Below are 20,593 nucleotides of genomic sequence, written 5' to 3' on the forward strand. Positions count from 1 at the left end.
GATACCGACTAGCACAGGCCGATGTTGATGCGGATGCATCGTGCATCTCTAATAATAAATATATTCATAAAGAATGGACCAAAGTAACTGCATCATTTCCTAACATAAGACAGTCCTAATTAAAACTCAGTAACTGACCTACGATATAGATTAGTTTAAAAATTCTGCTTTTTTTATAGGAGTAAAATCAACTGTGATGGTAAATGTAGACAGGACGTCAAAGTGGCCTTAAAATCGACCGAATCAGTAGAAGTTTGGAACAGGAAATGTGTTTGAATGAGATAAAGTCCATCCAGTCAGTGGAGCTTGTTGCTGCTGACTCCCATCCACACATCAGGACAGGAAATGTGACAGAACAGCCATTGATTATTGATTTAAACAGAGAGGATTCTCTTCTGACAGCCATGTTTTCAGAGTCATGATGTAAAAACTCAAATAAATCCCAGTTGATACTAAGTTGGTGTTGTTTCTTGGTTGTGATTCCTGGAATCTCTTTCCTGATATTCAGCTCAGGTGTGCAGCTCTCATCACTGCTACCGAGGAGAGCTCTAAATGTGACAAGTGGTGAGAAACTGAACTTCTGTTTTCTGCTAAAGGACGGCGCGGATGAGCTCAGGCTCAATCACGTGGATGAAGAGAAGGACACACGGGCTGAAAACACTCCTCATTAACTTGTCAGCCACACACATGGACTATGTCACCCTGACGTCCCTCTGCTGCACTCCTCTCCCTCAGCTATCTCACTCCTCTCTCCCACCACCATGGAGGCTGTGGCTCTCTTCTCATTTGCAGCATCAGAGCCAGACGAGATCAGTTTTCAGAAGGGGGACGTTGTCAAAGTACGGCCGCAGGATTGTGATGCTTTAGAGGGATTTCTGCGTGTTTTTAGTAGTGATTGTGTTGTTTTAGGTGTCCTGTCTGTGTGTGTTTTAGGTGACAGAAATGGAGGAAGACTCTTGTTGGTTCACATCGGAGATCCAGGGGAAGCGAGGCTACGTACCAGAGAACTACATCTACCTACTCCCTCATCCGTAAACAGAAAACTACTCATTTTACACATTTGAGATGTAGTTTCCAAAGTTGGGAGGTTTTAACCTTTATTTTTAGTTTTTTATTATCATTTTTGATTAAAAAAAATAGATGCTGTTTGTTGAAGTCCCAGCCTATGTGGGAATGCCTTTAACATTTTTAATAGACGTTTCTGTCTGCTGCTGCAGTTGGTTTGCAGGTGCGGTGTCCCGACTTGAAGCTGAGGAGCGTCTGCGCTGGCAGGAAACAGGAGTGTTTCTGGTGAGGGAGAGTGAATCAGCCCCAGGAGAGTTTTCTCTCTCTGTTAGGTCAGTGAATGCACCACATGTTCACACATGCTCGCTTCATTTAGGCTGAATTATTTATATCCCGTCTGAAGGGATGGAGAGATCTGGAGAGATAGTAGACGAGCTGCTTTCTGTAAGAATCTTCTGTAAATCATGCATTGTGACAGAAGCGTGGAGTTTTACAAAACGTAGCGTTAGATAAACATCTGTTACGTCTTTCAGATCAGAGCTGTGTTATGATGGCCTTGGATCCGCTAGGGTTAGCCGTTAGCTCATTTATCTAGTCAGACCTGATCTGTTTCTCCAAACTGAGGTTGTTCAAAGAGCTTTACTACGATGTTTAGTATAACCTCTCCACAGAAACCCAGTTTAAAAGAACTAAACACCTTTTACCTAAAAATCAAGACCAACACTCCACTTCTTGAAATGTGCAAATTTTTGAAAAAGTGTTTTTTTCCATCACCACAAAAAACAAACTAACAAACAAGCAAACAAACAAACATTTGGAGCTGATAAGAAAGGCCAAAAACACATTATAACCAACTCACTGATATGTTAATAAGAGTACATCCTGTAGCATTTCTGCACACAGAAATCAGTGTTAGTGAGTTTTCCACCTCAGGTTAAACAAGGTGTGTGTGTGTGTGTGTGTGTGTGTGTGTGTGTGTGTGTGTGTGTTACCCCCATTAACAGTGATTTACTCAAGAGAACTCTTTGCACAAAAATATTGACAGAGAGAACCTTTAGAGAGTAGAAAGACAGAATCTGTGAGGAGATACATGATGGTGATGGTGGGGATGATGATGATGATGATGATGATGATGAAGGTGAAGAGGAAGAGGAGGTGTTTTTTGGGTCACCAAAGTGACGTGGGACTCATTTAATCACTGAGGGTAAATTAATTCTGTTCTATAATCAGGAGATTGCATAACACAAGACAGCTTTTAATTATACACAGGTAAGTTATGCAACAGGCTTGTGATGAAACATGCACACACACACACATACACACATGCATATAAACACACACATGCACTTTAGTGTTTAAAGGGGACATCTGTGTGCCTGCAAGAGCTCAGAGACATGAGGTGTGTTTTGCACAGCTCTCTTTGCATGCATTAGTGATCTCTGAAGAGATCTCATCTAGTTACAGAAAAAATCTAAGGAAAATCTACTAAAAGGTTAATAACTACATGGTAAAATACTGTAGACATCTTTTGTGTCACAACACAAAAAATGGCCACTAGAGGGAGAAAAGTTGTTGAGAAGTAAAGTAAAAGAACTAATCCTAACAGCAAACTTCTGTAGCCTGGCCTGCCAGACTCCTCCTCTGTTTAATTCTTTCTCTGTGCAGAATTAAACAGAGGACGAGTCTGATGAATTATAACTGTATGATTATCTTTATTTATTATCGTTCTCAGAATGGAAACAGGTGCTGGCTCACAGGGAAACACACAGAAAAACTTAACCTAAAGAAAACCATTATTATTCCTCCACTCATGTCATGTTAGACTGTGACTATATTATTATTATTATTATTATTGTTATCATTATCGTGCATGTTAATCATCGTCGTCGTCATCTTCCTCCGCTTATCCGGGTCCGGGTCGCGGGGGCAGCATCCCAACTAGGGAGCTCCAGACCGTCCTCTCCCCGGCCACCTCCACCAGCTCCTCCGGCAGGACCCCAAGGTGTTCCCGGACCAGATTGGAGATGTAACCTCTCCAACGTGTCCTGGGTCGACCCGGGGGCCTCCTGCCGGCAGTACATGCCCGAAACACCTCCCCAGGGAGGCGTCCAGGAGGCATCCTGACCAGATGCCCAAACCACCTCAACTGGCTCCTTTCGATCCGAATGTCCGAGCTCCTCACCCTATCTCTAAGGCTGAGCCCGGCCACCCTACGGAGGAAACTCATTTCGGCCGCTTGTATCCGCAATCTCGTTCTTTCGGTCATTACCCAAAGCTCATGACCATAGGTGAGGATTGGGACATAGATCGACCGGTAAATCGAGAGCCTGGCTTTCTGGCTCAGCTCCCTCTTCACCACGACAGATCGGCTCAGCGTCCGCATCACTGCAGATGCTGAACCAATCCACCTGTCGATCTCCCGATCCCTCCTACCCTCACTCGTGAACAAGACCCCGAGATACTTAAACTCCTCCACTTGAGGTAGGACCTCTTCCCCGACCCGGAGTTGGCAAGCCACCCTTTTCCGGTCGAGAACCATGGTCTCAGATTTGGAGGTGCTGATCCTCATCCCAGCCCCTTCACACTCGGCCGCGAACCTACCCAGCAAGAGCTGAAGGTCAGAGCTGGATGAAGCTAGGAGGACCACATCATCCGCAAAAAGCAGAGATGAGATTCTCCTGCCACCAAACTCGACACACTCCACACCACGGCTGTGCCTAGAAATTCTGTCCATAAAGGTAATGAACAGAACCGGTGACAAAGGGCAGCCCTGGCGGAGTCCAACCCTCACCGGGAACAGGTCCGACTTACTTCCGGCTATGCGGACCAAACTCACGCTTCTCTGGTAAAGGGACTGAATGGCCCTTAACAGAAAGCCACCCACCCCATACTCCTGGAGCGTATCCCACAGGGTGCCCCTGGGGACACGGTCATAAGCCTTCTCCAAATCCACAAAACACATGTGGATTGGTTGGGCAAACTTCCATGCCCCCTCCATCACCCTTGCAAGGGTATAGAGCTGGTCCACAGTTCCACGGCCAGGACGAAAACCACATTGCTCCTCCTCAATCTGAGATTCAACTATTGATCGTACCCTCTTCTCCAGTACCTTGGAGTAGACCTTTCCAGGGAGGCTGAGGAGTGTGATCCCCCTATAGTTGGAACACACCCTCAGGTCACCCTTCTTAAAGATGGGGACCACCACCCCGGTCTGCCACTCCACAGGAACTGCCCCCAATGACCATGCAATGTTGCAGAGATGTGTCAACCATGACAGCCCTACAACATCCATAGCCTTGAGATACCCAGGATGAACCTCATCCACCCTCGGGGCTCCGCCGCTGTGTAGTTGTTTGACTACCTCAGCAACTTCTGCCCCAGAGATTGGACAGTCCATCCCCAGGTCTCCCGGCTCTGGTTCCTCCTCGGAATGCGCGTAGGTGGGATTGAGGAGCTCCTCAAAGTATTCCTTCCACCATCCGACTATAGCCCCAGTTGACGTCAGCAGCTCCCCATCCCCACTGTAAACAGTGTGAGCGAGTTGCTGCCTTCCTCTCCTGAGGCGCCGGACAGTTTGCCAGAACCTCTTTGGAGCCGATCGATAGTCTTTCTCCATGGCCTCACCAAACTCCTCCCACGCCCGAGATTTTGCCTCGGCAACTGCCACTGCTGCACCCCGCTTGGCTATCCAGTACCTGTCTGCTGCCTCCGGAGACCCACAGACCAGCCACGCCCTGTAGGCCTCCTTCTTCAGCCTGACGGCTCCCCGAACCTCTGGTGTCCACCAGCGGGTACGGGGGTTGCCACCACGACTGGCACCGGCCACCTTGCGACCACAGCTAGCAACAGCCGCCTCAACAATTGCAGAGTGGAACAAGGCCCACTCGGAGTCAATGTCCCCCACTGCTCTCGGGACGTGGTCAAAGCTCTGCCAGAGGTGGGAGTTGAAGACCGTCTTAACAGGTTCTTCTGCCAGGCGTTCCCAGCAGACCCTCACTATGCGTTTGGGTCTGCCAGGTCTACGCGGCATCTTCCCCGCCATCTGATCCAACTCACCACCAGGTGGTGATCAGTTGACAGCTCCGCTCCTCTCTTCACTCGGGTGTCCAAAACATACGGCCGCAGGTCAGATGATACGACTACAAAGTCTATCATCGACCTGCGACCTAGGCTGCCCTCGTACCAAGTGTACCGATGGGCATCCTTATGTTCGAACATGGTGTTCGTTATGGCCAAACTGCAGCTTGCACAGAAGTCCAATAACGAAACACCACTCAAGTTCAGATCAGGCGGGCCGTTCCTCCCAATCACACCCCTCCAGGTCAAGCTGTCATTGCCCAGATGAGCATTGAAGTCCCCCAGCAGGACAATGGAGTCCCCTGATGGAGCACTATCTAGCACTTGTCCCAGGGACTCCAAAAAGGGTGGGTACTCTGAATTGATATTTGGCCCATAAGCACAAACAACAGTCAGGACCCGTTCCCCGACCCGAAGGCGCAGGGAAGCTACCCTCTCATCTCCCGGGGTAAACCCCCAACACACGAGTCTTGGGGCTAACAAAAAGCCAACCCCAGCCCTTCGCCTCTCACCCGGAGCAACTCCAGCAAAGGAGAGTGTCCAACCCCTCTCAAGGACTTGGGTTCCAGAGCCAATGCTATGTGTCGAGGTGCGCCGGTACCGCTCAACCTCTGCCACAAGCTCCTGCTCCTTCCCCGCCAGCGAGGTGACGTTCCATGTCCCAAAAACCAGTTTTCTTGTCTGGGGATCGGACCGCCAAGGCTCCCGCCTTGGTCTGCCACCCGATCCACATTGCACCGGATCCTTCATGTTCCTCCTGCGGGTGGTGGGTCCACAGTTGGATGAGAACATGTAATGTTAATCACGTGTCACAAAATTCATTTGAAGTACTTTTGCTGTAAAAATCATAATTTAAATGTTTAAATATACAGTTAAAATGCTCTTCTTGTCATAAATGGACACCCAATAGAATTGTGGATACTGCCAATGGTCTATAATGTGGAATTTGAAAACAGTATGAATTTGGCACAACAAGGGTTATAAAATCACGTAATTTATAATAATAATGAAGTAACAATTTACATTTTAAGCTAGAAATACTATAATTCATCATCTGCATATGTTTTACTTTTTTTGTTTAGTAGTTTTTTCCCCAGTTTAGTGGAGTGTGCATTTCAAAAGGGAAACTAAAATGTGATCTTTCATTTGAAGGGTTAACCCCAGATGTATCTCTTATTTAAAGTGGTAACTATGGGATTACCTGGATTAACCATCCTAATAATCTACATAATTTCAGATCTAGACTCATAAAAGAAACTTTTGTACTTAAACTTGCCAGCTTGAACAAGTGAATTTTCAGCTGCTTTCTGAAGGAGACCACTGATATACCACAGATATATAATTATGTTTTACTTCTTAGTTTATGTGTAAAATAAAGATCTAGTTTTTGCTACCATGTCTCACTTATGGATCACTATTACCTTCAATGCTGTAATCTGCTGAATTAGATCTATGAGCTATCCACCTTTGCAACCTGAGCCCCTGACTTAGCCGGGCGGACCTCAACCTCTGCCACCCGGGCCTCCACCTCCGCCGCCCGGACCTCCACCTTTGCCGCCTGGGCCTCTGACTCGGCCGGCTGGGCATCCACCTCGGCTGCCCGGGCCTCCATCTGCATCGACAGGGCTAATGCTCCACCGGCTGCAGTTTCGCGGCATTCACCCAACGCGATATGTGCTATATCATCAGAGCACGATAACAACAAAGCCTAATGAGCACAGAAGGAAGTAAAATATCGATGTCTTAGAAAACGTGGAGTAGATTTCAGCCTTCTCCGCTCTCTCCCAAAATATAAGATAAGCAAATTAAAAATAAAGCTCTTCAACACCCAGTCATTGGCAAATAAGAGTAGTCTAATCCTGGATCATATTATTGACAAAAAATTAGATCTGATGTGCCTCATTGAGACCTGGCACAAACCAGATTCATATCTGTCACTAAATGAATCCTGCCCACCACGGTATACATATCTGGAAAAGGCTAGGACCAGCGGCCGTGGTTGGGGGCTAGCTGTTACCCATCGAAGTGACTTAATTGTAACCCCCCTCCCATGCAAGAGCCAAAAACCTTTGAATGTCTGCTCTTTAAATGCAGACCACAAAAAGAAGCAATTACCATGCTTCTAATCTATCGTCCTCCAAAACCACAAACTGGGTTCATCTCTGAAATGCAAGATTTTCTTACATCACTCACATTATACACTTTTTATGGGTGATTTTAATCTGCATGTAGACTGTCCCACAAACCATTCTGCAGTTGAGTTTCTGGATGTACTAGATTGCTTACATCTTACTCAACATGTCACAGTTCCTACACACACAAAAGGTCATACCCTAGATTTGGTGATTACAGACACTCCCGCCATTACAAACTTACAGGTTTATGATTTGGGTGTGTCTGACCATAGTGTTGTCTCCATGGAACTGCCACTAAAAGACACATACAGTAAGCCAAAACGTCAGATCCATTTCAGAAATTTAAAAGCTATAGACCCCATCCGCTTTAATCAGGACATTCAGAATATTCTATCAGTTAAACATCACGTGTCAGTAAACGAATCTGTTCACAGTTATAACCTAAACCTCCACAATATTCTTGAATCACAAGCACCAATAAAAACAAGGTCAGTTACATTCTCCAGGTCTGCCCCATGGTGTACAACAGAACTACGCAAAATGAAAACAAATGGCCGTGCCCTGGAGCGTCTGTTTACCTCCAAGGGGTTGCTTGTTCATAAACTGGCCTACCGGGACCATCAAAGAACATACTCTAGAGCACTCACTTCACAGAAATTCGTAAACAGTGCTGGAAACTCAAAGCAGCTATTCTACACCATAAATTCACTGCTAAACCCTCCTACAAATCCACATACTGACACTAGCATAGATAAATGCAATAGGTTCATGGACTTTTTTACCAACAAGGTGGCATCAATCCGATCCTCCATCAGTCGTACAGTTCAGCATCCGTTTGACACCACCCTTCCACATACATTAAATACCTTTTCTGATTTTTTTTTTATTATTATTTTGATTTCATTTTTCATTTATTGACATAAAAATAAAAATACAGAAAAAAATTACTACAAGCCAAAATGAAAAAGGGGACAGAAAGAAGAAAAACTTATGTTATCTGCCCCTTTTAACTAAAATAACATGAATACAAATGCAACAATCATGATCAAAAAGTAAATTGAACAATATAGTTCCTGGACTGGTTGGCCCACACAATCTCAACCCATGAATCGAAAAAAAGAGAAAACGAGTTACACAGAGAGAAGCATAAAGTTATAGACCTCTATACATACATACATATGTACACAAATGAATACATAGACTTGTTTCCTTTTTTATTTTATTTTATTTTTTATTTTTTCTTTCATCCCCCAACCCCCCTCCCCTCACACATTTATGCAACAGATCTATATAAGTTAATCATTTCATTTTTTATCTCTTTTCTTAAAGTCAATATTGTTTTTGCATTCTTGATTTCAGTATTTAATTTATTCCACAATTTAACTCCATATATGGACACACAATGTTCCTTTATGAGTATCCGATGTCTAGATATATTAAATAATTCATGTCCTTTAAAATCATATTTGCTATGTCTTTTTGTAAATCTTTTGATTAATCCTGCAGGTACGTACCCTTTGTTTGCATTATACATAAATTTTAAAATATTGTAGTCCACCAGATCATAGAATTATAGTGTTTTTAATTTTATAAATAATGGATTGGACGGATCTCTGTAGTTGCTCCTTGTGATTATTCTTATTGCTTTTTTCTGTAAGATGTAAATGGAATTTGTGTAAGTTTTATATGTTGTTCCCCAGATTTCAATGCAGTAGTTCAGGTATGGTATGATCAGTGAGTTATATAACAAATATAGTGAATTATTATCAAGCAACCCTTTTGCTCTATGTAACAGTGCAACAGTTTTAGATATTTTAGTTTTGACACTGTTTATATGCAGCTTCCAAGACATTTTTTCATCAATGATGACTCCCAGATACTTGACTTCTTTAACTCTTTTAATATTAATCTCATCTATATTTAATAAAATTTCATCATTTGAATATGTATTACTAAAAATCATAAAACATGATTTATCGCTGTTTCTCAGCGGCCACCCAGACAGAAGTGGAGAAAACAATAAAAAGCATGAATACCTCAACCTGCCCCCTTGACCCTCTCCCGACACAACTTTTAAAATCAAATATTACAGTCGTCAGTCCATTAATCACTACAATTATAAACCAGTCATTACATTCAGGTCAGGTTCCCTCAGCCCTCAAAACTGCAATAATTCGTCCCCGTCTGAAAAAGCCCTCTCTAAACGCTGCTATCTTGTCCCATTACAGACCCATCTCTAACATACCGTTCTTAGCTTAAATACTGGAAAAAACTGTAGCACACCAACTCCACAATCATCTCAATACTCATAATCTGTAGGAAAAATTCCAGTCCGGTTTCCGTTCAGCCCACAGCACAGAAACTGCCCTGGTCCGTGTTATGAATGATTTACTTCTAACTGCGGATCATGGCTCACCATCTCTTCTCCTCCTACTGGATCTGTCAGCGGCGTTTGACACTGTGGACCAGACCATCTTACTAAATCGAGTCCAGACTGTGGTTGGCCTTTCAGGAACCACACTACATTGGTTCCAGGAGTACCTTACGGGCAGAACGGAATTTGTAGCTTTAGGACATTGTCAGTCATCCCCCCACACTGTAAATTGTGGAGTACCACAGGGTTCGGTTCTTGGGCCAACCCTTTTCTCCATCTACATGCTTCCACTTGGACAAATTTTCCATAAATACAAAATATTGTTTCACTGTTATGCAGACGACACTCAGTTATACATGAAAATGGACTCCACTACACCTAAAACTCTTCCATCTGTACCTCAGGTCTGCCTGGAGGAGATGAAGGCATGGATGGCCGCAAATTTTCTTCAACTAAACAGTAATAAAACTGAAGCTATCATTATCGGCACTCCACATCAAACACAGTCTCACTCCCTTAGCAGTATTTCCATTTTCGGTCATGACATTTCCCTTTCCTCTACTGTAACAAATCTTGGTATCAGACTAGATTCAAATCTTACATTTGACACCCACATCTGCCACCTCTGCAAGGTCTCTTTTCTCCACCTCAAAAACATTGCTAAACTCCGTCCCTCTCCTTCCCAGCCAGATGCAGAGAAATTGGTCCATGCATTTATCTCCTCCAGGTTGGACTATTGCAATGTCCTCCTCGTTGGGGCTCCCGGCAAGAGCATACAAAAGCTCCAGCACATCCAGAACTCAGCTGCCCGGGTCCTGATGAGGAGAAGCAAATACGATCATATCGCTCCAGTTCTGAGATCACTTCATTGGCTGCCCATCCAATATCGAGTTCAGTACAAAATTGGCCTTCTTACTCACCAGTGCATCCATGGAACTGCTCCTGCCTATCTGAGCGAACTTCTCATCCCACACACTGCCACAAGAACCCTCTGCTCTACCACCTCTTCACACCGCCTGCACCAACCACTGACTAAACTCTCCACTATGGGAGACAGGTCCTTCAAGGCAGTGGCCCCTCAATTTTGGAATTCTCTCCCAGAGTTTCTAAGGGCCACACAATCTGTGGAGCATTTCAAAAAAGGCCTCAAGACCTTTTTGTTTAATAAGCTTTCTAGTGCACAATGACCAATTGAGTGTTTAACTTTATTGTGTTGTTTTTACTTATTGTTTGTATCTACTGTAATGACTTTTTAGATGGGTTTTATCTATTTCTGGGGACTGTTTTTATTTTCCATACTTGATAGTATCCTGAAATTTTAACTGTTTTTAACTAGCTGTGTACCTTATACCTGTCCCCTATAATCTGTAGCACTTTGAGATTACTTCTGTAATGTAAAGCGCTTTATAAATAAAATGTATTATTATTATTATTATTATTATTATTATTATCTAATCTTCATCTCCCAGAACGACCTGTTGGTGGTGCAGTGGGTCTTCAGAGCACAGAGAGGCCTCTCACTTTATTGTTGTTTAAAACGTTTTTATTATCTGTCTCCCATAAACAAGGAAGATAACCATACTAATAGATGTGTACATGCAATGTTTAAATTTAAACACCAAGAAGAAGCAGAAGAAGTTGTTTCAAAGGAGGAAAAGACCTTTGGTGACAGATGGACTGCGAGTCCAGGCTGAAGCTGCTGTTTGACTTCCAGGCATGCGAAACAAACGAGGAGAAAGCAAATGCATGTGTCAGTGTTTAGATTATACCTGAGATTACAGGCTGTGATAGTTTCCTTCAAATAGATTATTTATTCACATTCATTCATCCGACGCATGACAACTGCACATGTGGAGGATTGTGGTCTCCTGTCCCACACAGACAGGTTTGAGCGGTACGACCGAGTGAATTCCTGATGACAGACATGGAGGCTTGAGCTCAGCGAGGTGAACATACCTGCCTTTCATCTCATCCTTTGTCCACCCCTCTCATTCTGCAGCTACGGCGACAGGGTGGAGCACTTCAGAGTCCTGGAGGGGGGCGGTCAGTACTGCATCTGGGACAAGTCCTTTTGCTCCCTAAACCGCTTGGTGGACTTCTACAGAACTCACAGCATCGCCATGGAGAAAATGGTGTGCCTCAGGGATCCTCCCTCGTCTCCTCGTCTTCATCTTGGCCGAAACCCGTACCCTAACCCTTACAGGAGCTCCGCTCAGGAGTCCATCCCCTCCTCCCGCCTTCTTTCCCATCCTGAGCGAGGAACTTCCACGCATTCCATGAAACCAGTTTTAGAGGTATGACATGATTCTGCATAACCTCATAAAAGGCTGTGTGTCTGTGTGTGTGTGTGTGTGTGATGTCGTGTCTTTGTGTTTCCTTGTGTGTGTAGAAGCCTCGTCTGGCTCATGCCCTCTGCGACTACACCCCCCGTCAAACATCCCACCTTCACTTCAAACGGGGAGACATCATAGACCTTCTGGACTGTTCCAACTCCCTAAGCTGGAGAGGACGCTGCCGGGGCCGGGTCGGCGTCTTCCCACCAGACTATGTCCAACCAGTCCACCATTAACTCCACATCAGACCTTCAGCTCTGCGGCTCTGACACTAATCCATCCTATTAGCTCCTTACAAGATGAGGTTCGGGGGTGACAACATTTATTTTTTGATTCTCCAACAGGGTAATAACAGATGTTTACAAACTGAACTAAATCCTGCTGATTAACTCTGACCAGTTAAAGGATTGTTGTTTTTATGTGGGGATGAGAGTGTGAATATTCCTGCTGTAGACAGCAGTCAGAGCAATCTCAGCTTGGAGAATCAGGAAGAAGTTCACATGAGAAGGTCAAGCTAACGGGTAAAACTGGCTTACTCCGAGTCCACACTGAGGGCATCAGCGGCGCGCAACAGCAGCGGAACACTGCTGCTTCAAATATAATCTATTATAGTATAAATGGTAAATGGCCTGTGTTTGTATAGCGCCTTCTTAGGGTACTCAACCCCCCAAGGCGCTTCACAACACAGTCATTCACACACACATTCATACGCTGGTGATGATGAGCTGTGATGTAGCTACAGCTGCTCTGAGGCACACGGACAGAGGTGAGGCCTGCTGGACACAGGTGCCACCGTCCCTCTGACCACCACCAGCAGGCAAGGCAGTTTAAGTGTCTGTCCCAAGGACACAATAGCAGCATTCTATAGTGGGAGCCGGGGTTGAACCTGCAACCTTCCGATTACTGGACAACTAGCTCTACGCTATATATATGCACCAAACCGGCCACGGCATGGGACATTTCAAGCAGCCGTTCACCACGCTGTGAGTCTAAAGATGGGACTGGGTTATATTTTTGCCAAGAGCTGCTTGTGGGATGCATCAATTTATGCAATTAACACAGTCCAAGACAGAAAATGTCATACATTATTAGTGTAAAATATCTGGTAATTTTCTAAATAAAAGTCTATTGCAGAGATGCAATGTCTTATCTATGTAGCGAATGTCTACATGTGACCTCATGAAATATATTTACCACCAGTATCTTTCAAGAAGTGCAACAGTGCATCATCCTTCATGGATGGGATCTCCACTTTCTTCTTTTTGCCTTAATGGCGGATGAAGTCTTGAGGGATTTGGTGATTTCACAAGTCCAGCAAGGAGGTCAGCAGAGACGCTGTGATTGATGCGCCTCGAAAAATCGCCCCCACTGTCATTCCGCACCGCTGATGCCCCCAGTGTGAACCCGGGGTTATTTGAAACGACGGACACTTTAAACCAAGATCAGTTTAATTGTTGTCTGCTGCAGAAGTACTACATACAGCCCCATTTTGAAAAACTTTACCCTGAACTCAAAGTTATAGTTTGGTATTAAGCTCATTTTTCTTATCTGTTTAGGATTCTCAAGTGTTGTGCAAGCGTAAAAAATCTGCTTAGCTTTTAACTAAAATGATCAAATAAAAATAAAAGAAAACACGTTTAAGGTTCTGGTTGCATTTTTTTTTCATTGTTGAATTTTCAACAAGTGCAAAAAAAGCACATTGTCTACTGTGTGTTGTCACACATCTGACGTTTTAATAAGTAGATAAACAATAAATTCATAAATACAGAATGTTTTGCAGCTTCAGGACCATTCCCAATAGTTTCTATTGAAATTACAAGATCAAAAATGTATTCATCATTTAATTTAGCTTTATTTGTCCTCTTGTTTTTGACAACGTCTCTGTTAGCAGTTAATGAGATGCACACAAGACCCTTTAAAACACTCTTCTGTATATTTATGCTGGTGCATTTTAGTTACTCTGAGAAATGACAAAGACAAAAAACTTTTCTTTCCAACCAATAATCCGTATTTCAGGATTAATAACTTAGCATTTGCTAATTTATTATTTCACTCTCAGGTAAAGTTTGACTTGAAATAAAGTTTCAAATTTGCAAACCATTAATTCACTTGATTTAAAAAAAGATCTTTTTGAATCTGAGAGACTCCTAAAATAATTTAGAAGCAATAAATTGAATTAATTAAAGAGACTATGTGTAGTCTATCATTAATCTCTGTAAATCAGTGATGCGACGTTAACAAACTAATCAAATCTTTTGAACGCGTTTTCAAAGTGAATGATGAAAACCGAGTCCCGGTAGAGAGCCGTTCATCTTGTCTTCTGCTAACGAACCACCCGAAGGTCAGCAACCCCCCCCCCCCCCCCCCCCCCCCCCCCCCGCTGTGACGGACGTCAGCAGAACAGTATCCAACCACCGTGTGCCCTCACGGGCACCAGAGGAACAGGTTGCTCTTAACAAACCCACACACACACACACACACACACACACACACACACACACACACACACACACACACACACACACACACACTCTCATGGCTTTGCTTCGTTCACAGGACGGGCCTTTGATGTAAACGACCAACTAAAGAACGGCTCCCGTGAAAGAGCCATAAATCCCATCACTACTGGAAACATCCATAAAAATGTTGTTCAAAATGTGTTAAATGATGTTCAGTCATTGAAAAATATTAGCAGCTTCGTAGCACAAGTCTCTGGGTGACACTATAGTAGACGCCATGTTCCCTTCTACAGGAGCCTGTAAGGGCAAAATGCATTTACAGATTTGTAACAAACTGTTACAAAACTTTCTCCATTCATAAACGTTGTTTCACACATTTACCTCTTCGCTCGTTGCCAGTGATGAAAGGGAGTCTGATGTTATGTCGTTTAGCTGGAGGTCGCGCTCCCAGGGATTTTTGACCCTATGGCCATCCGTTGGTAAGGTCTTAAACACAAAATACCACTTGCTTGCCACAGACACATATATTGATGTCAGTGTAGCTTGCAGTGATTTAGATTTTTTTCGGCCCCCCCACAGCCAGTCATTTTAAACTAAAAAAAACCCTTCACACAGACTGGAAAAGTTTTAAATGTAAACAAACTGCCTAAACAAACATCTTAATGCAGCTCAAATGTATTTTCACACAATTATAAAATATGAATCACACACAAAAAATCACATTTTATCCTGCAGATAAAAGATTGAGCCTTTATTACAAGTCATAACGTCCTTTTCTAGATTCATAAATTATGTTGTGATGAGAGGAAAAGGATTAGGGTGACATTTTTTACAGCATTACAAAATAAAAAAATATTACAAGAGAATAAAAACAGATGAGTAATGGATGTTTACACATTTTTATCTGTGACTGGGTTCAGCTCAGCCTTTAAACATAAAAAAAGATGATTGTTTTTACCACCTGACTCCGAGCTGCTGATTCAAACGTTTATAATCAGATTAAATACAACGTTTACGGCACTCCTTCTACCATAAGCTTCAGGCAGCGGGAGAAATCTGAACTAAACAGGCTTCTGGGATTCACTTTATCCTTCAGTGTTCCCTCGAGCACTAAAGCTGATGATCTCAACCCTTTTATTTAGGACTTCCTTTAACTAGGTTTCTAGATATTTTTAGGCCCAACACCTTCGAAAACACAAAACGTCTCAATGACGAATAACAGCAAATTCATTTGATAAACTTTTTACAAACTTATGTTTTTATTCAGTGAAAATCATTTATAAACTAACGTTTTACTACGCTTTAATCAAAGGAATTATCCTTAAACAGTAATGAGTTTAATGTTTAAAAAAAGCAATTCTGCTGAGAATCCCACTGTAGTTTGTCTCTGTGAGGTTTTGTGTTTAATCTGATCCTTCATTCAGGCAAAGTAAGCATACAGAAAAATGTTCACGCAGACCAGTAGGAGGGCGTTGGCACAGCAGAACCTGGACCAGAACACGCTCTCTCGAATGCTGGGAGCTCTGGGAGTTGGAGTTTGCTTTGAGCACCGTAAGGCTGCGACGCACAGTCCTGTTCCCTGGCTGCACACGACCCGCCGGGTTGGCTCCAAGCCTGCTCACACACACACACACACACACACACACACACACACACACACACACACACACACACACACACACACACACACACACACACACACACACACACACACACACACAGAGCAGAAACAGGAAGTGACTCAACCAATAATCTGGCTTCTGGTTTTCATTCCGAGTGAACGCTCAGATGTTTACCGTGACTGACAGAGGACACTTTCTGGAGAGGAATTTCTCTCTTTGGCTCTTCAGTTATTGTCCACCAGGTCAGGTTAAACAACTGGAAAACAACAGAACATGTAACAATGTTCTAAATTTTTTAAACACTCATTGACATTTGGTTTGTCTTCCCAAGATAACATGAAGGTTTTTGTTCTTTCCACAGTCGAGTGCTGCTGCTTAGTTTTTTTCCAAGTTGGCTTTGTCTCTCTTTCGTCATGCAAGCTTGCTGCTTTCCATCCTCTCTTTACACCAGGGGTGTTAAACTCATTTTAGCTAAGGGGCCACATTGATGGAAATCTAGTCCCAAGTGGGCCGGACCGGTAAATTAAAGACAACTTCAGATTGTTTTCTTTGTTTTAACACAATCAATATAAAACAAAGCTGGAGCCTGAGGACAGTGTATCCAAAATAGTACAAGTACAACACCTGAAGTGTACTTGAAAATTTGAATAAAAAATAAATAAAATAAAAAAGACATTCCTTAGTGATTCAAAGAGCTTACAGATCACATGGCTAGATCAGTTCCATGCAGCACTTAAAGTATATTTGACTCATTTTACTTTACATCTTTTAGCTTTCACCAGCACATCAACATCAGAAGTCACATCCTGAGTGGCAGCTAACTTCAGGATGTGATTCAAGTTCTTGTGTGGGCTTGAGCACAGCTTTGTTTTATTTATACTCATTACAGAGAAAACTTGCTCACAAAGATACGTTTATTTTCACTCTACATTGTAAAGTATGAAAATAAAGTTTACACAACCATCCCGCGGGCCGGATTTAACCTGCTTGCGGGCCGAATCCGGCCTGCGGGCCGTATCTTTGACACCCCTGCTTTACACACTAATTTATCAGCACTAAAACAAACAGTGGGCAATTAGCAATCATGTCTCTTCAACGGCCTGGTGCATGTTTGCACAGGCAGCTGTGGACAAAGGCTGGTCTTAATTCTCCAGATGTTCTCTTCACCTGTCCACGCACACCTGGATCCTTGTATTTATCAGAGTCATATCAGTTTCTTTTTTTATTTGGGTCAATTAAAGACACTGTCATGAGTTCTCTACAGGCACAAGGGAGGAGACAGACAGGAGTGGTTGTGGTAAATGTATGGTTTGTGGTGTTGCAGTTTGTAAAGGTGAGTTTGTGAGGTTTTAGTGTGTATATTAAATGTGTATGAATGACACAACTCTGGATTATTCTCTAAAACCATGGTAAGGCAGGGCGTTCCTTCAGAAAGCTGATGTTTGTCTTTTGGGTTCATACTCAGGGTTGAGCAATGAAAGATGTGACGAATGGGTCACGAGCTACAAGGAAACTGTAGGGTTTGTTAACATGTGTGGCAACAAATCTGCTTTACTGCAGAGTTTTGTTCTTTTGGATTCAGATGGGCTTGAATGATCCTCTACCGTGCGCTTGCTTGTTGCGTGGATGTGAGCCCACCTGTTCCGGGCGGGGTGGTGGCGTGAGCAGTGAAATCACGGCGACCACTATAGCGGTGATCCCACACAGCAGAATGGCGAAATGGAGGTAGTGCACGTCACGTAACACCACAGGGGCTGAATCCTCGACCCCGCATCCGGGACGAGGAAAGACAAAGTCCATCACCATCCTGCACAAACCGACCGCCAAACCCACCATCAGGCCCCAGAACGCCCCCTGCAAACACATAACCAATGAGAACACACTGATGTAAAACACACCATTTCCTCCTTCCACAGGTGTGAGTCTGAGTTTGAGCTGTTACCTACTCACTTTCCCACCATGTTAAGTTGTCACCGCTATGTCACATCTCAGTTACAGTCTGTAAACTCATCTGAAGCAACACCTTTAGTCTCTTTGTTTGGCCCTCAACGTAGAATGTGACCTTACCAGTTTGAGTCATCACACAAAAAAATTTGCTTGTCACACCAAAGATCTGACAGATGATAAGAGAAATATAATCTGATCAATAAAAGAGTTAATTAAATATGGCCGCCACACTTTGTTCTGTTTCTTAGGATTTTGTAGAAATTGTGGGCCATGTTTGAGCTCTAAATATTGATTGATGATGATATCACCTGCATCTGCAACCACGTGCGCTAGTGACACTGTTTACACGTGTGTGTGTGTGTGTGTGTGTGTATATGTGTGTGTGTGTGTGTGTGTGTGTGTGTGTGTGTGTGTATGTGTGTGTGTGTGTGTAACTTTATGAGCTACAGTTACTTCTCAAGGTCAAAGACCACAATTTTTTCTCCGGGTAAAAATAACCGTTGGATCCAGTGTTACTCAGGTGTACAGCAGACCTTTAACCCTTTCAGCCAACACCTGTTAGATTTGCTTTTAGTTTTTTGTTTAAATCTAACACAAAAACTCGCCTTTTGCATGTAATTATGCTGTTAACTTGTCTAAGGACAAGAATCTTCAGTTAATCCATTCTAAAGGTGAGAAAGAGGTGAACATTTTAAACATGGAGTAGATTTTCTCTGGGTGATCGTGTTTCTCTCTAAGCTGGTTGTGTGTTGTAATGTGAGATTTCATAGTTGACTGTCCAACACAGAACCGACTTGTCTTGCTACACCACAGCACACAACTTTAAACCCACCTGCAGTTTCTTTATACTTTGCTTTCAAGAAGCCAGGATTTCTTTTAATACTTTTACAAGTGGTCCAGAGATTAGGTCTTCAGGCTTTAGCTCTTTGGGGGGAACTTCAGGTACTTTTTAAAGTAAAAGGCAAACCAACCAATCATGTTTGGTTACTAGGGACAAGTGGAGAATTTTTGGCCAATCGGCATCACCCTAGATATTGTCTCAGGGGCATTGGCCGACAGCGCCCATACTGCAGGAACAGCTAGCTAGCATGCTAAAAGTCACTGGATCTCCTATCTCCTCCCTCTCTCTCCCACTCCCTCACTCACACACACTCACCGTTGGTTTAAAATATAACTGCTGCAGTGAAATGTGTTTACAATGTTCAAAACAGGATTTCCAATTGAATTTCTATGATGTGTTACTGCCATCTACTGGTGGAACCAAGTATTGCACGTTGCGGTGCACATGCTTTTAATTATGGGCTGTGATATACTTGCTGTTTAATGACGCAAACGAATGTTTAAAATGGCTACTTACTTGCGTTGATTTGAAGCATTGTTTGTGCGCATCCCCCAAAATTAACGAGACACATCCACATGCTGCAATATATGAGTAACCAGTAGATGGAGTTTACAAACGAGTGAGACACAGTCTTTCACACCATCTACGACACCGCTGCTGGTTTTTTTTTTTTCTGTCGTGATCTCAAATTTATCCAGTCAGTGAGCTCTTTTATTGATGCCATGTTTGTTTTTGTTGTACCCACAAAGCGGGCTCTTTTTCCGGTCTGAAGTATCTAGTGCGCCCCCTAGTGGAACACTCCAGTTCTACATGAGGTGCAGTGTGGTGTAGCAGCAGGTAAGTAAACAAAGTTGCAGCCTGTTGTTGTTCCTGTGCCAACGCGAGGTCAAACAGCAAGTATACGTATCATGTTCCTAAAACACAGAGACTGAAAACTCAAGCTTGAAGACAAACTGATGAGAAAATAAAATGCAAATGAGATCAAAAATGAACTTATAGACAGCAGTTGCTCACATAGTATGCTTGTGTATTTATTTGGGTATTGTTATAGTCTAATTTATCTGTAAATTGCATAATCAATTATATCTGTAAAACTGCTTATTTAGAGAAGGAGAATAAATGATCATTTTGGAACTGTAGTAATTTTCCAACTGTTCATTTGAATTCCTATAATGGACTATGAAGGGAAATAGTTCCCCACATAACCCCCACTTGGAATTTTGTAAGCAGTAAAAAGTTGATGGGTGGATTTAACATTTATTTTGCGTTACTGTGCTTGTTGCTGTTATGGTGAACTTGTCCTAAAATACATGCTATACATTTATTTGTTAGGAAACTGAAAATGTGTTTGTGTGCAAATTAAATTATATAAATAAAAGCAGCAGAAAATATGATCTGCTGCAAACATATGTAAAAGGGTGAATGAAGCAGTCATTGTGAAGCTCTTTGTGGCGTTTGGCTCAGCATGAAAAGATGCAACATAAACATAGACAATTTATGTGTCCTTTCACCTGTAACTCATACTGTAACTTCAGACAACTTCATTGTAAACTCAAAATAATAAAAGACAACTTGGATCTTTGAAACTCCTCCAAGGTGGGGACCTTCGACATCGTGAAAAGTCCTGCTCATGCTGAAAAACCTGAGAAAATCCTCTTGTTTTCAGCTGTTGAGCATTGTGCCAGGGGAGAGCAGACACACCCAGGAATTACTTTATTTAAGAAAAAAGAAGAAAACTAATGTCTCAACATGAATTATTGTCTGGATCCTCTTTGTGGCTGCTAACTCACCTTGTTAGGA

At 43.0% G+C, this 20,593-nt stretch overlaps 2 protein-coding genes across 4 annotated transcripts in view; one reads left to right on the forward strand and one right to left on the reverse strand.

The window, feature by feature from the left end:
* The first annotated feature begins 638 nt into the window (after window positions 1-638).
* Window positions 639-12,302, forward strand: LOC107388770 (GRB2-related adapter protein). The gene is made up of 5 exons (XM_015964463.3): window positions 639-839; window positions 934-1,031; window positions 1,218-1,337; window positions 11,591-11,885; window positions 11,981-12,302. Exons 1-5 carry the CDS (start codon window positions 762-764, stop codon window positions 12,158-12,160), a joined length of 771 nt encoding a protein of 256 aa, XP_015819949.1. The 5' UTR covers window positions 639-761; the 3' UTR covers window positions 12,161-12,302.
* A 2,811-nt stretch (window positions 12,303-15,113) lies between these two features.
* slc5a10 (solute carrier family 5 member 10) overlaps window positions 15,114-20,593 on the reverse strand; it is a 48,118-nt gene continuing 42,638 nt past the window's right edge. For all 3 annotated transcript variants that reach the window (XM_070550129.1, XM_070550130.1, XM_054743728.2), the window contains 3 exons: window positions 17,644-17,859; window positions 16,180-16,261; window positions 15,114-15,997 (listed from right to left, as the gene is read on the reverse strand). In XM_070550129.1, the coding sequence (XP_070406230.1) occupies window positions 15,804-15,997; window positions 16,180-16,261; window positions 17,644-17,859 (492 nt within the window). In that variant the 3' untranslated portion in view covers window positions 15,114-15,803. The remainder of the gene's footprint in view (window positions 15,998-16,179; window positions 16,262-17,643; window positions 17,860-20,593) is intronic.

This window comes from Nothobranchius furzeri, chromosome 4, assembly GCF_043380555.1.
Source record: "Nothobranchius furzeri strain GRZ-AD chromosome 4, NfurGRZ-RIMD1, whole genome shotgun sequence".
Lineage (NCBI taxonomy): Eukaryota > Metazoa > Chordata > Actinopteri > Cyprinodontiformes > Nothobranchiidae > Nothobranchius > Nothobranchius furzeri.